At 44.1% G+C, this 12,354-nt stretch overlaps 1 protein-coding gene across 1 annotated transcript in view; it reads left to right on the forward strand.

The window, feature by feature from the left end:
* The window catches only part of SMU1 (SMU1 DNA replication regulator and spliceosomal factor), a 56,455-nt gene extending 48,527 nt beyond the window's left edge, over positions 1–7,928 (forward strand). The window contains exon 12 of the mRNA XM_078676517.1: positions 6,755–7,928. Within this exon, the coding sequence (XP_078532643.1) occupies positions 6,755–6,853 (99 nt within the window). The 3' untranslated portion in view covers positions 6,854–7,928. The remainder of the gene's footprint in view (positions 1–6,754) is intronic.
* The last annotated feature ends 4,426 nt before the right edge of the window (positions 7,929–12,354 follow it).

Raw genomic sequence — 12,354 nt, forward strand, 5'->3', positions numbered from 1 at the left:
CCTAGTGTTTCCACCCAGAGGTGTTGCAGGGTAATGATCAGTTCCGTCATCTATGGTCACTAAAAACTGATTCTGGAATGTTTTTTTCCCCACTGAGGCTGATGCCAGCCTGATTAGGTGGGCAATAATTAGGGCTTTTCAGATGTTGCCTAAGATTTACTAATGACAGGCCAGGCCACTTTGAAGTAAATTAAGTCTCTGGGCCCACCACAATTGTTTTTTCCTGGCCAGGGAAGAAACCCCTTCCCCACTTCCAGGCCATTGTCTCTGCTGTGGGAGCAGTTTTCCTAACTCATTCAGGCCAAGTACAGGCTAGACAGCTAGTTGAGAGCTCATTCAAATTAGGCCTCCCGCAGCTTCTGTCAGGGTAAAGGTAACTTTCTAAAAGTTACTTTTAAAATATATATATTTGAAATTCCCCTTCACCATTATACTCAATCGTTATTGAATATAAAACAAGCATTTGAATGCAGTCTATAGCTGGTCCAGGTCAAAAGTTACAGATTTCAGTATGTGACCAATACTTTGACTTTTCCTATGTACTGGTTACAGCATGAGCAGGAACAATGTCGTTTTGGGCCTAGTCAGTGGCTAAACATGCCATTTCTAATGTCACACATGTGCTACTTCTAAATATTATGCATCCTATCATGTAGGCAGCAAGGTGTGCTTATTGTAGGAAAGTGCCCCTTTTTGACATGGTCACCCCCACCTTTTTCCTAGTATCAAATGTAAGTGCACTGGGTTCCTGCTGTTCAGATCCCCAGTGCCTGAACCTCTTTCCCTGAAACTGAACTATTGTTTCCCCAATTGGCAATATCTTTAGCCCCCCTTGTAAGTCCCTAGTAAATGGTCTCTACACGTTATCATAATGTACAAATACACAACAGTTGGGCTCTCCTAGCTCTTCTCGTACACAATGGAACACAGACCTAGGGTACGAAATGACAGACGAACAATGGTAATACTGTTGTTTACAAACTGAACAAATCTCTGCCAGCTGCAGATTGCGCATCACGCACTATAAATCCCTGCAGCGTTTATACTATACCCTGATCAAAATGTTTTGCTTCAAATTGAAAGAGTCAGATCGCTGTGAGAGATGTGGTAGTCCAAGGGCTGACTTCCTACACCTTGCCTGGGAATGCCCACATGTACATGAATATTGGGCACAGATTTTTGAAGCCCTGGAACAGATGACGTCCATCTCACCCGATCTTAGGCCCCTGATAGCCCCGTGAGGATACACCGAACATATCCCCAAGTTACACCGTCGATACCTTACCATAGCCTTACTGCTTGCCAAACGCAGAGTAGCTTGCAGATGGGGTAGGGGACGGGCGCCAAAGTTTAAGAAGTGGCTTGATGATTTAATGGATTGCCAGGACCAACTGACTTCATATGCCGAAACACTCCATCGAGCTTCGAGCCCCAAAGATATATTGGGTCCTCTCCAGAGCTATCTTTTGGCACGAACATCGGAAGTCCTTTTTGACACATTGGAGGAGATGGGGACATAAAGTAGACTTCTTTATAAAAGTTTGAAATGATGTGGGGAGTATGTACTGACTTAACCCCTTCTCTTCTCCCTCCCCTCACGATAAGCTTCAGAAACATGTTGCAATGTGTCTTGAGATAGTATTTTGCTGTCATTATATTGCTCCCGTGTGATGACTACTGTTATGCTTCTGGCACCTTGGGCAAGGTGGCTAAAGAGGGTCCCTAAGGGCTGCAGCATGTATTGTGCCACCCTAAAGGACCCCTCAGCACCAGCATGCAAACTGTAATTGCAGGCGGCAGGGCATGGTGCAGAGAAAATTGAAGAACTACATGACACACCTCCTGTGTGCTATGCCTTCAGACACTGCATGGAGCTAGGTAAGCCACCCTTGCAGCAGGCCAATCAGCCCCAAGGCAGGTTCCACTATACTGCATGTGTGGACATATCTGCATGATGTCTACGTCGATTCTTAGATACTGCAAGTGAGCAGGGAAGCCGTTTTAAGTACATGCTGGACACTAGTGAAAACAACTTCCCCGGTTGCATGATGGCTTCACTGAAACTAGAGGTGTTTGGTATCAAACAGCTTGTAGTAATAAACCCACACTGATTTCAGTGATGAATTTATTAATATATGCACCCAGAGGTCACTTTAGCGGTGCCCCCTGAAAACCCACTGACTACTGGTGTACTGACTGGTGTAGACCTGCCTGCCACTACAAACTGGTTTCTGACCCCCTGCAGGTGAGAGCCTGCACTCTCTGAGGGCACAAACAATGCCTGCTCCGGCCGGAAGTGTTTTCACCTACTTCAAGCAGGATGGCTAAGTGATCCGCATATAGAGGCAGGAGGGTTCAAAGGCCTCTGTTGCCTTTGATATGCGGCCCCAGGCTTCCCCAGACAGGGTAAATGTCACCCCATGCCCTGGGCCCAATTGGCATGAGGTCAGGTGGGAAAAATAGCTAGTTACGTGGTGTGTCCCCCCTCTCAGGCTAGTTTACCCCTAAGGTGGGCTACCTGATGTGGGCACAATTTTTAGAATTCTACCATCTGAGTGCAATCTGGGTCAGGTTTACTTCACACATAGACGGTGTAACACCCCTAACTTGAGAATGTAGGTGGCACCCCTGACACAAGCAGCTTAGATTTGATGGATGAAGACTAGTAAGACACCGAGAGCCGCAAGGAAGAGTGAGAAATGAAGAATGCTTTGGACTCTTGGCACCAAACCCTGCCTGCCGCAGTAAGTTTTGACAATCATGTGCAGTCCGCAGGCATCAAAACACAACAAGTGTGGTCTTCAGAGTTGCCAGCATGATGCAGCAGCTCCCCAAGAAGAGGACCCTGTGTGCCTGAAGGTCAGATCTGTCCCCCCGCCACTTGAGAGGATTTGTCATTTGGGTGATTTTGACAGGTCTTGGCTGCAGGGTTCAAGCTGCTGCTGTCAGGCTACACACTGCAAGCCTGAAGCCATGTTTTCACTGCCACGGTCGTGGATGGCACAATTGGTGCTGCAGTCCACAAGTGGCATTTACCTGTCCATCCCAGACGTATATTTCAAAATCATGTACTATGGCCTTTTAAGAACTTAGAAAGTGCCAATTAAAGTATTAAGCCAATTTCAACATGTTTTATGCAACAGAGCACAGACACTGGGAACTGAACCACCCAAAAAAGGGTTACTTTGCAACAATAGCCATTTGTGGTATTTGTTCTAAGCAATTTGGTCATCATTATATACTTTTTCAAAACATTATGTAGAAGGAAGTGGAACAAACTGTGTTAAACCTTTTTTTGCTACTTCTCATACTTCACATCTTCCTTTCGGAGAAGCGTTGCTGCATAACAACATGTGAATCTAAAATCTGTTTACACTGCAATAGAAATTAATTATTTACCTGTTACTGTAGTTTTGGAGTTTGAGACTGGACTCAATTCATAAATGGCTTTTCACCTCCACGGTGAAGGGGCAGGGTGCATACAAAATGAGGGTTTATTGTTGAAAGATATCTGAACTTATACCACATACAAAAGGATTTGAAGAAAACAAATCTCAAGACGACCACTTGTAGGAAACATTCAAACCCAACCACTTGATGAACAAAGAATTTACTTTGTGAACCTTGAATAGTCTCAACATTCAAAACTATTGTTAGGTAAAAATAATTAATTTCTTATATATGACGTTATACTTAATGCACTGACACATGTATGGCTCTATTAGTCGCAGAGGAAATTGCACAGTGGCAAATGCCTCGTTCTCCTTACTGCTGACAATTCCTCCTCCCACCACCATTCACATTTCCACCTATCTCTGCTACTTTGCCACCCCTACACACCCACTATGTTGAATTGTTTCTATTTGTTTTCCTCACGTTTTGCCCCCACCCACATTAAAACAATAATTGCCATTAACTTAAGAAGTTTAATCGTCCTCTGCAGAGTGCAGGGTAGCATAGCATTTGCTAACAGCGTGGACAAAGATGTTCTTGCTTCCTATGTGGTGTGTGTGTTTGTATGTATATGCAACATGACCTGTTAAATGGGATTGCTGCTTTTGAAGTTGGTAGATGAAGATAGTGAATAACTGTAAAAATTGATCGTTTAGCATTGTTTAGTGAATTGTGATGGCTTGTGTTGAAAAGCGATTCTTGTTAAAGATGTCAAATAGAAAACGCTGTAATGGATAACCTTAGTTCACAAAAACTTCTTAACCAGCACTAGACTTATCCACAGGCAGCTAGTGTGCAGCAACCCCATGCAGGTGAACGAGAATAGTTCTGAAACTTCATCCACCATGTTCAGTTGCTATTTCTGTGCTAAGAATGTACACCAATATGGACAGAATTCAAAAGGTCAGCAGTGTGTGTCCAGGAAAGTGAAAGTGATTAATTACTGGAACTTATCTTCATAAGTTGCTGTGAGTCAAAAGAATGGTCATTTACTGTGTCATTAGAACAGTAATGATTGTTTCCAATGTGTGTATTTGCAGAGACGTTTGTGCATTAAGACTTTGTCACCAGTTTCAGATCCCTTTTTGCCAGCCATACTGTCCTTCTCCTGCCGCCCCAGCAGATGCTCCATATCCTTCTTTCCTGCAAAGAAACCCTCATTGGGAACGTTATGCTTCTGTTCAGAAATCCCTTACTTACCATCACCCCACCAGTGAAGCTTCTTTTCTTCATTTGACCATTTCCTTAACGACCTTCACTCTTGCATCCCCCAAATGGTTTTTCCATTTGTTCTCACCCAGATGCTAATAATTTTCCATCTCAACACTGAAGTACATCTCAGTTGTTGCTTTTTACCCACTTGTGCACCCACAATTTCTTGGTTCTGCACAGTGCCTCCACATTAGCTCCTTTCATCTCTTTAATCATGTTGAATTTTAATTTCTCCCTGCTTGTATGGTCAGGTCTGTCTATTCCCAGGGGCAAATGCCTGGTTCTCCTTACTGCTGACAATCCCTCCTCCCACCACCATTCCCATTTCCACCTTTCTTTGCTACTATGCCACCCCTACACACCCACTATGTTGAACTGTTTCTATTTGTTTTCCTTACGTTTTCCCCCACCCACATTAAAACAATAATTGCCATTAACTTAAGAAGTTTAATGGGCATCTGGCGAATACCGTAATTTCTCACCCCATAACTGAAGCTTTAAAACCATTTGTGAAGAAAGATAAGTTGATCTTAACTAACCTAAATACCCTTAGTTATTTGTTTAAGCAGTTCTAAGCTTGGCAGGGTTGTGTCTTAGCCCCTTTTTTGTTTACTCTGTTTATTAATGCTGTCGATAGGGTCCTGAAAACAGTCAAAGCAGACGCACCCCAGATTGGCGGTACAGGTGTCCCAGTTCTGCTTTATGCAGATGATGCTGTGCTCCTGTCCCGGACCCCGTTAGGTCTGCAGCGACTGATGGACCAGTTTTCAGATTTTATCAGTAAACGGAGGCTAGTCATCAATAAGAGTAAAACTCACACTATGGTTTGTGGTGCCAGAGCTAAGAAAAATCATGCCTTTTTTATTGATGGGGTGAAAGTTAAGAACGTGGACAAATTTTGTTAGCTGGGCGTTCTTTTTTCTCATGATGGTAGTTGGTCTTATGATTTGACGAATGTCAGGTCCAAAATGAAGAAAAGTGCCTATGGTATTTTTAAATTTGCCACTAAGATCGGCGGCAGAAGAATCAGTGATATGATCCAAATATATAATGCGAGGAGTGTTTCCATCGCACTATACGGGGCAGGGTTGTGGGGCTATACTAACACTGACTCCTTACAAAGGGAGGAAAATTGTTTTGTTAAAAAATTGCTTTGTGTCCCCACATCAGCCTCCACTGATCTGACCCATAGGGAAGTTGGGGTTGCCCATTTAAATGACTTGATTTCGTTTAGGCCACTAACGGTATGGCGTGCAATCTGGATTAAGGAAGAGAGAGCCTTTAACCAGTCTGTTATCAGGGATTGCCTAAAACTGGATAATTTTTTGAAGATACCATGGCTCAAATATATTGTGGACAGTTTTCAAACTATATATGGACTCAATATAGTGGCTGATCCAGGTTCTGCTGGAAACTATTCCAAGTTGGACATGAAACAAATTTTCATGATGTAAAAAACGTGCAGCAGTAAGTGGACGCCTCACTTCAGTTATCCTGTATAATAAATATATGCTAAGTGAGGGCTTCCAATTGTATTTGAGCCTGGTAACCAAACCAACGCATAGGTTTGTTTTGACTAGACTTAGACTTGGGTTGGCTCATGGGTTGGTGGCTTTCCCTGAACCAAAAAAGCATCCAGTTGGGCCATGCCCCTGTGATGGCCACACGAAACAAAGCACCCTGCACTTTATGCTAATCTGTACTCTTTTCATGAACTTGAGGATTGTTTATTTAAAACCAATTTTTAAGAAATATGCCATTTTTACTGTAGAGGATGCCATGAAATTGATATATGAACTGAATTCTCCGGACAAATGCTTTTATATTGCCATGTTTTTATGTAAGTCTATGCAGCTTAGAAATAGCATGATTTTTTAAATTTGTTATCTGTGTATTTGTCTGATCATTTTGCTTATTTGATTTTATGGTTATTGTTTTTTTTATTGTTTTTTGCTTATGTGCTTTTATGGTCATTGTTCTTTTAATGCACCGAATAAAGCTTCATGAAATGAAATGAAACTAACCTAAATACCCTTAGTTATTTGTTTAAGCAGTTCTAAGCTTGGCCTTCTGTTTTTTTTTGTTGCAGGTTCATGAAAAAGATGTAATTGGCATTGCACATCACCCGCATCAAAATCTGATCGGCACATATAGCGAAGACGGACTTTTGAAGCTTTGGAAACCATAAACGGCCTGCATTCCCATTGGAAGGAGAGGAAGACCCAATTGTGTTGGGGCTTGGTCGTGATTTTCAAACAATATGTGCCAGCTCCATGGTCCAATATTGACGAACTATGTGTAATATACATTTTTGTTATTCTCCCTTGGATGAACTTTGATTACTTCGGGTTTCTAAGTAAAAGAAGAACAGGTGGTTCAAAATATATTAAGACTGAGTGGTGTGTGCTTTTGGTTACTTAGTTTTGATGAGGATCACCGCATTCTAAAAACATTGTTCTAACCCAGGGCACTAGACCCCACGCTGCAGAATTTTTGTTTTCAGTTTGTGCTTCGATTTTGACAAAGAGCTCTTGTTTTTAATTTCATTGACTTCTGTCCAGATTGATGTTCCACGCATAAAGCTCCAATGCTACTTTTTATAAAAGAAGGTTGTTAGTTCCTGGTCAGATGGTGTACAACTGCACAAAGCAGTGTGGTATATTTCGATTAAACACTCGGTATCTCAGTATATTTTGCACTGATCATTGTTACAATTCAGTAAGTCCCAGTTAACCAGTAAAAGGTTGAAGGTATATCTCCCAGAGTTAAGTGGTTGGTTTCAAAGCTCTTAACCTGCGTGTCCTTCTAGTTAAAATGTAGACTATTACATAATTACTAGTTGGACGCTTCACAGTTTGCTTACTTTTGTTTTCATTGGTTCCATAAATGTGAAATTACTCAACGCCTACCGTGAGCTCTTGCCTACTATGTTACCTATATGAAAACATTTCCATAAATCTTAACATTTTTCTGCTCTATTTTATTTTTTTGAAACATATTTTTCAATGGCATGACTTTTTGGGGAGGTGTTGGGGTAAATATCCTGTGGATGTTCCAACAGAGTGCTTTTGGCACCCTACAGTCATCATATATCTCGAATGGTATACTAATTGCTGCATACTTATTTCTGTTCTGGTAATAAGTAAAACACTGCTTAATACGGCTGACTAGTTAAGGATGTAATACAGCAATCATCAAGAACTCTTGCAGTCTCCAGGATTTTGTTTTACGATTTGTGCAATAAATGTCATTGTGTACACCCAGACTGCATCACTATGTACAAGGAAATTATCTCCTACATCATAACATCATCATATTGCTACATTAATTTTCATGACGTCTTCAGCATTGTTATATCTAAAATATTGACATAGCCCTAGTACAAATAGCATGTGTCTGTTATCATGGCAGCATGGTTATCCTGACCATTGAAGAAGCAGCCTATTGGTGCCTCAAGTTTTAGTTGTTCCCCTAAAATCATCAAGGATATTTGAACCTGTTGACAGTGATTGATTTGCTGTGTTTTTTCCACTACCTACATTCTAATTTCTTATGAGCTCAAATAGGTTTGAGCTTGATGCTTTGCAAATCTGTTTTTTCTCTTGTTCTCCCTCCTTAACTAGTTCTGCTGCTGCACACCGGACAATATGGCACTCCATAGATGTTGTCACATTAAAGTCTCAAGGTGGATCCTAAGCATAAGCATATTTCAGGCTTCTCCCCCTTCCATTTATCACTAAAATCAATATTGCTCTTTTGCATTTTTGTCTTCTAAACTTCTGCAGCATTGGATTTTTTTCATGAGGGGCAGACCTTTTCAGAACTCAGTGTAGAAAAATCAGTGTTGCAAGGGCTGGGCAGCACACCTCCTATAGTCTCTCCAAGGACATTTGTCCTTACATAGAGCATTCATTCCAGCATAAACTTGATCTTGGCCTTGAGAGAGATAATCTCTCCACCACGTACCAGCCCAAGGTAGACTATGATAGTTTGACCACCTCAACATTTTATTCTCTTGATGGTCATTTGTAGTTATAATGCTATCTTCTCCCTTTAGAGATGTTCCCAAGTCTTGCTGTAAATAGCAAAGTCAACTCAGTAGGCATTTGGCCAAACCAGCACAATATTTAATACTCTGGAATTGATTTCTTGAAGTTGTAAATGCTGTTAATTACAGTTGGGTTGGAATGTTCTATGGAGGAGCTGGGGATTCCAGGACCCTTGAAAGAGGCAGCCTATAAGGAGTTGGATACCTGACCTTTTGATCTTCAATAAAGATTAATGTTCAACTACTGCTTCCTTTACGGGGCGTGGCTAACCGCCTAAGATGACGGTTGCTTAATTCTGAGGCTTATATTCCCGGGCTGCTGAATCCTAATTTTAATAACCACTAAACCCTCCATCTACTGCTAAAGATTGCACTCACACCTCCCGAACAGCCCTGCAGACCTGTTGTGCCGGGTTGTGCTGTGGAAGCTGCAGGCAGAGCGGAGTGGGGCTCTTTCCCGACCTGCGCTGCCACCATCCCCAGATGCCCACTGCTGAGCCCTGCCCGGACACTGGCGGCCCCTGGTGCAGTGTGTGACACTTGGGATGCGGGTTCCACCTAGAACGGGGTTGCCAAAAGCTTTAGGCCCGCGCGGCTCTAGACTATGTGCGGGGGGCTGAGCGGACACACTTGCGGCTGATGCTCTCTCCTGCTGCGGTGTGCCTGGACGTGGGTGTTGGAGGCACCCTGCTCACCCTGAACTGATGCTGTTGCATCTGGGATGGATCTGGTGAGGCCGTCAGTGCTGCCACCGAGCCACACCTGACCGGTGAGGGACACGTATTCTTTGGAAGTGAGGAGCAATGTGATGGAAGGGCTACTGGTGGTGGCCCAAGGCCGTTGTGACACAAGCGACTGCTGGTGATTTCCCTATGCGAGGGAACTAGTACTAGATCTACCCTGGGCCACGCTGGTAGCCTACTATATGATCGGGGTCCCCGCCAGAATACTGATGTAGAACTCCTACTTCACTGAAGATGCTTAGCAATATACTTTGCACTGTTTGCGGACTGCTGTGACAGGGGTGTCATCTGGATTCCCTTCCTGCTGGTGTGGTGAGTCTAGAAGATATACCACCAACGTCGCTGTCTGTGGCTCTGTGACATTGAGATTGCTTATAGCATATTGGGGCCCTGTACTAAGGCTATATACCTGCCCATAAATACTGTGGGGTGCTGTGGGTCCCTGAGCACCACAAGTTGATCGCCACCCTGAAGTTGAGCTGAACTGGAATCTCCATCTGCAGTCTCATTTGGGCCTGTTCTTGTGACTGAGTAGCATCAACACATATACAGCGATACCTGCCTTTTTTGCCATAAGGTTGGCCCCTATCAGCGATTGTTACTCCAGCATATAGTGGTAGCCTACGCCCTGCCCCTGAATGACCTGTCCAGCAAACTTGGTTTAGGAAAGTACTCTCGCACGCCTAGACCACTAGGTTCCCACACCAATTACTATGGTCAGTGGGGTGCCCCACAAGCAGCATTGGACAGTGCAGATTGTCTAACTCACCTCCACTGACACTTCACAGCACAGGGTGTGGCTACTACTGACTGCCATGGGCTGAACTCGCATCATTGTGGATAAGTTGGCCACACACTCCCGCGATTGGCCCACACCCTCTTAACACTCATAAGGCTTGTCACCCGATGACGTTGTGCCCCCCACTTAGATGCCACCCCAGATGGATTAGCTAGATGTCATACCGCAAGAAATACAAGACTTGCCTATAGCAATAAAGCACTGCGTGGGTGCTATGACAACTCACATCAGTATCCTTAAAGGTGATCAGTGTAAGCTGGCTGATAGTGAAGATGAACGAGCACTCTATAGCTTCACTGTCACCCTCCCAGAAGACCCACTCATTACAACTAGACCACATGCACCAGCAAGTTGAACAACTCAAAGACAGAGTGGATTACTCAGAAGGTAGGGCTTGACACAACAACATTCGCCTCGTGGGGTCCCGGAGGGAGCGGAAGGCCAAAATCTGACATAATTTGTTGAAGATTGGTTTTGCAACAAGGCGGCCCGACTGGACCGTCAGAAATGTTCACTGTGAATAGGGCACACTGGGGGCCATCACGACGGCCCATCCCTTGGGCAACACCCAACCCATGTTGGCCAATATCCTAAACTTCAAGGATCGCAATGTCTTGTTACGTGCTGCACAGGAGCAGGGGCCTATACACTTGGAAAATGTACAGATCTCACTGTTTCCAGACTACACAATTACAGTACAACCTCGGAACTCTGGAGCTGAAAACACAGTTGAGGTCTGCTGGCCTCAAATGCTCATTAATCTTCCTGGCTAGATTTAAAATTAGGAAAAGAACAATTGATGGACAGAATGTAGAACAATATCATACATTTACCCCAGTACAGAGATCTGGGCCTAAATCCATAGTTTTTTTTGCTCACCATGCCATTCCAGTTTGGACCCAGCCATATTCAAATCAGTCTTGACCTGGAGCCCAATGGGAACAGTCCAGCCCAAACTGCCTGTCCAGGTCCTCCCTGGACTGGAAACAAGCATCCTAGGACAGGTTTCGGGCTTTCAGCCCTCATTAGCCAGGATAGCTTGATTCCAGTGGGATGGAGAGCATGGAACCCATGTCTGGGCATACCTGTATGTAAGAATTTAAAGTGCAGAAGTTTATGGCGGCTGTTCAAAGACACCTCCTTGGTTTGTAAATAGCACGCAGCCCACTGGTCGTCCGTTATGGGGTGATCGAGATCAGCCTCCCACGCAGCCTGTATCTTGGCATCGTGGACTGGAATTATCTCCACACAGGCCCAGTACAGTTTCGAAACTAAATGGCCCCCGTGAAGCTATCTATTACTGTGGATAGAGGGATGAGAGAATCTGGCTCGATGGGAAAGCCATGAGCCCTAGCTCTCAAGGCAGCTCGCAGCCGGGTAAGCACAAATTTGCCTATGAAGGGTGCCTCTTGGAACTTGTCCCCGTCGGAGACTGAGAAGGCCTGGCCCTCTTTGTATAGGTCCCCTATTTCGGTCACGTCAAACTTAGTGAGAGTGCACTATTCTTTCCCCAGTAATTGGTATCCAGCGTTGGTTAGGAAGCGGTAAACTAGGGGAATACATCATTGGAGATCCTTGCACCCTGAGCAATTTATGCCACGCCCAGCTGGTGGTGGAGACCGTCTGGACATCTAGGGGGTCACGTGAAAAGCCCAAAGGCAACACCGTGCCTAATGAGTCCGGTAGGACCAAATCTGCCTCAGGTCTTAAGTAGGGGATCCTGGCGTCAGGATGGAACCAGGAGTAAGCATAGCTGCACTGTGCGATTAAATAATATAACTGAAAATTCAGGACTTCCAAGCTTCCTATGTCATATGGGAGGGTCATGACCTCCCAGCTGATTCTGGAGCGTTTGCCCCCCCCAAATTAGCCGGATAAGGAGGGTTTGAATAGACTTGAAGAAACGGCTTGTAAGTGGTATAGGTATATTATTAAATAGATACAAAAAGTTGGGCAGGACAATCATCTTGATCAGTGCCACTCGATCGGCTATCGAGAGTGGAAGCCTTAGCCACCTATCCACCTGTTGCTCCAAGTTGTGTATCGCTGTGCCATAGTTGAATAATAAAATGTCAGAGGTGTTTAAATGTATGTGTATC

The sequence above is a fragment of the Lissotriton helveticus genome, chromosome 2_1 (genome assembly GCF_964261635.1).
Source record: "Lissotriton helveticus chromosome 2_1, aLisHel1.1, whole genome shotgun sequence".
NCBI classification, from domain to species: Eukaryota; Metazoa; Chordata; class Amphibia; order Caudata; family Salamandridae; genus Lissotriton; species Lissotriton helveticus.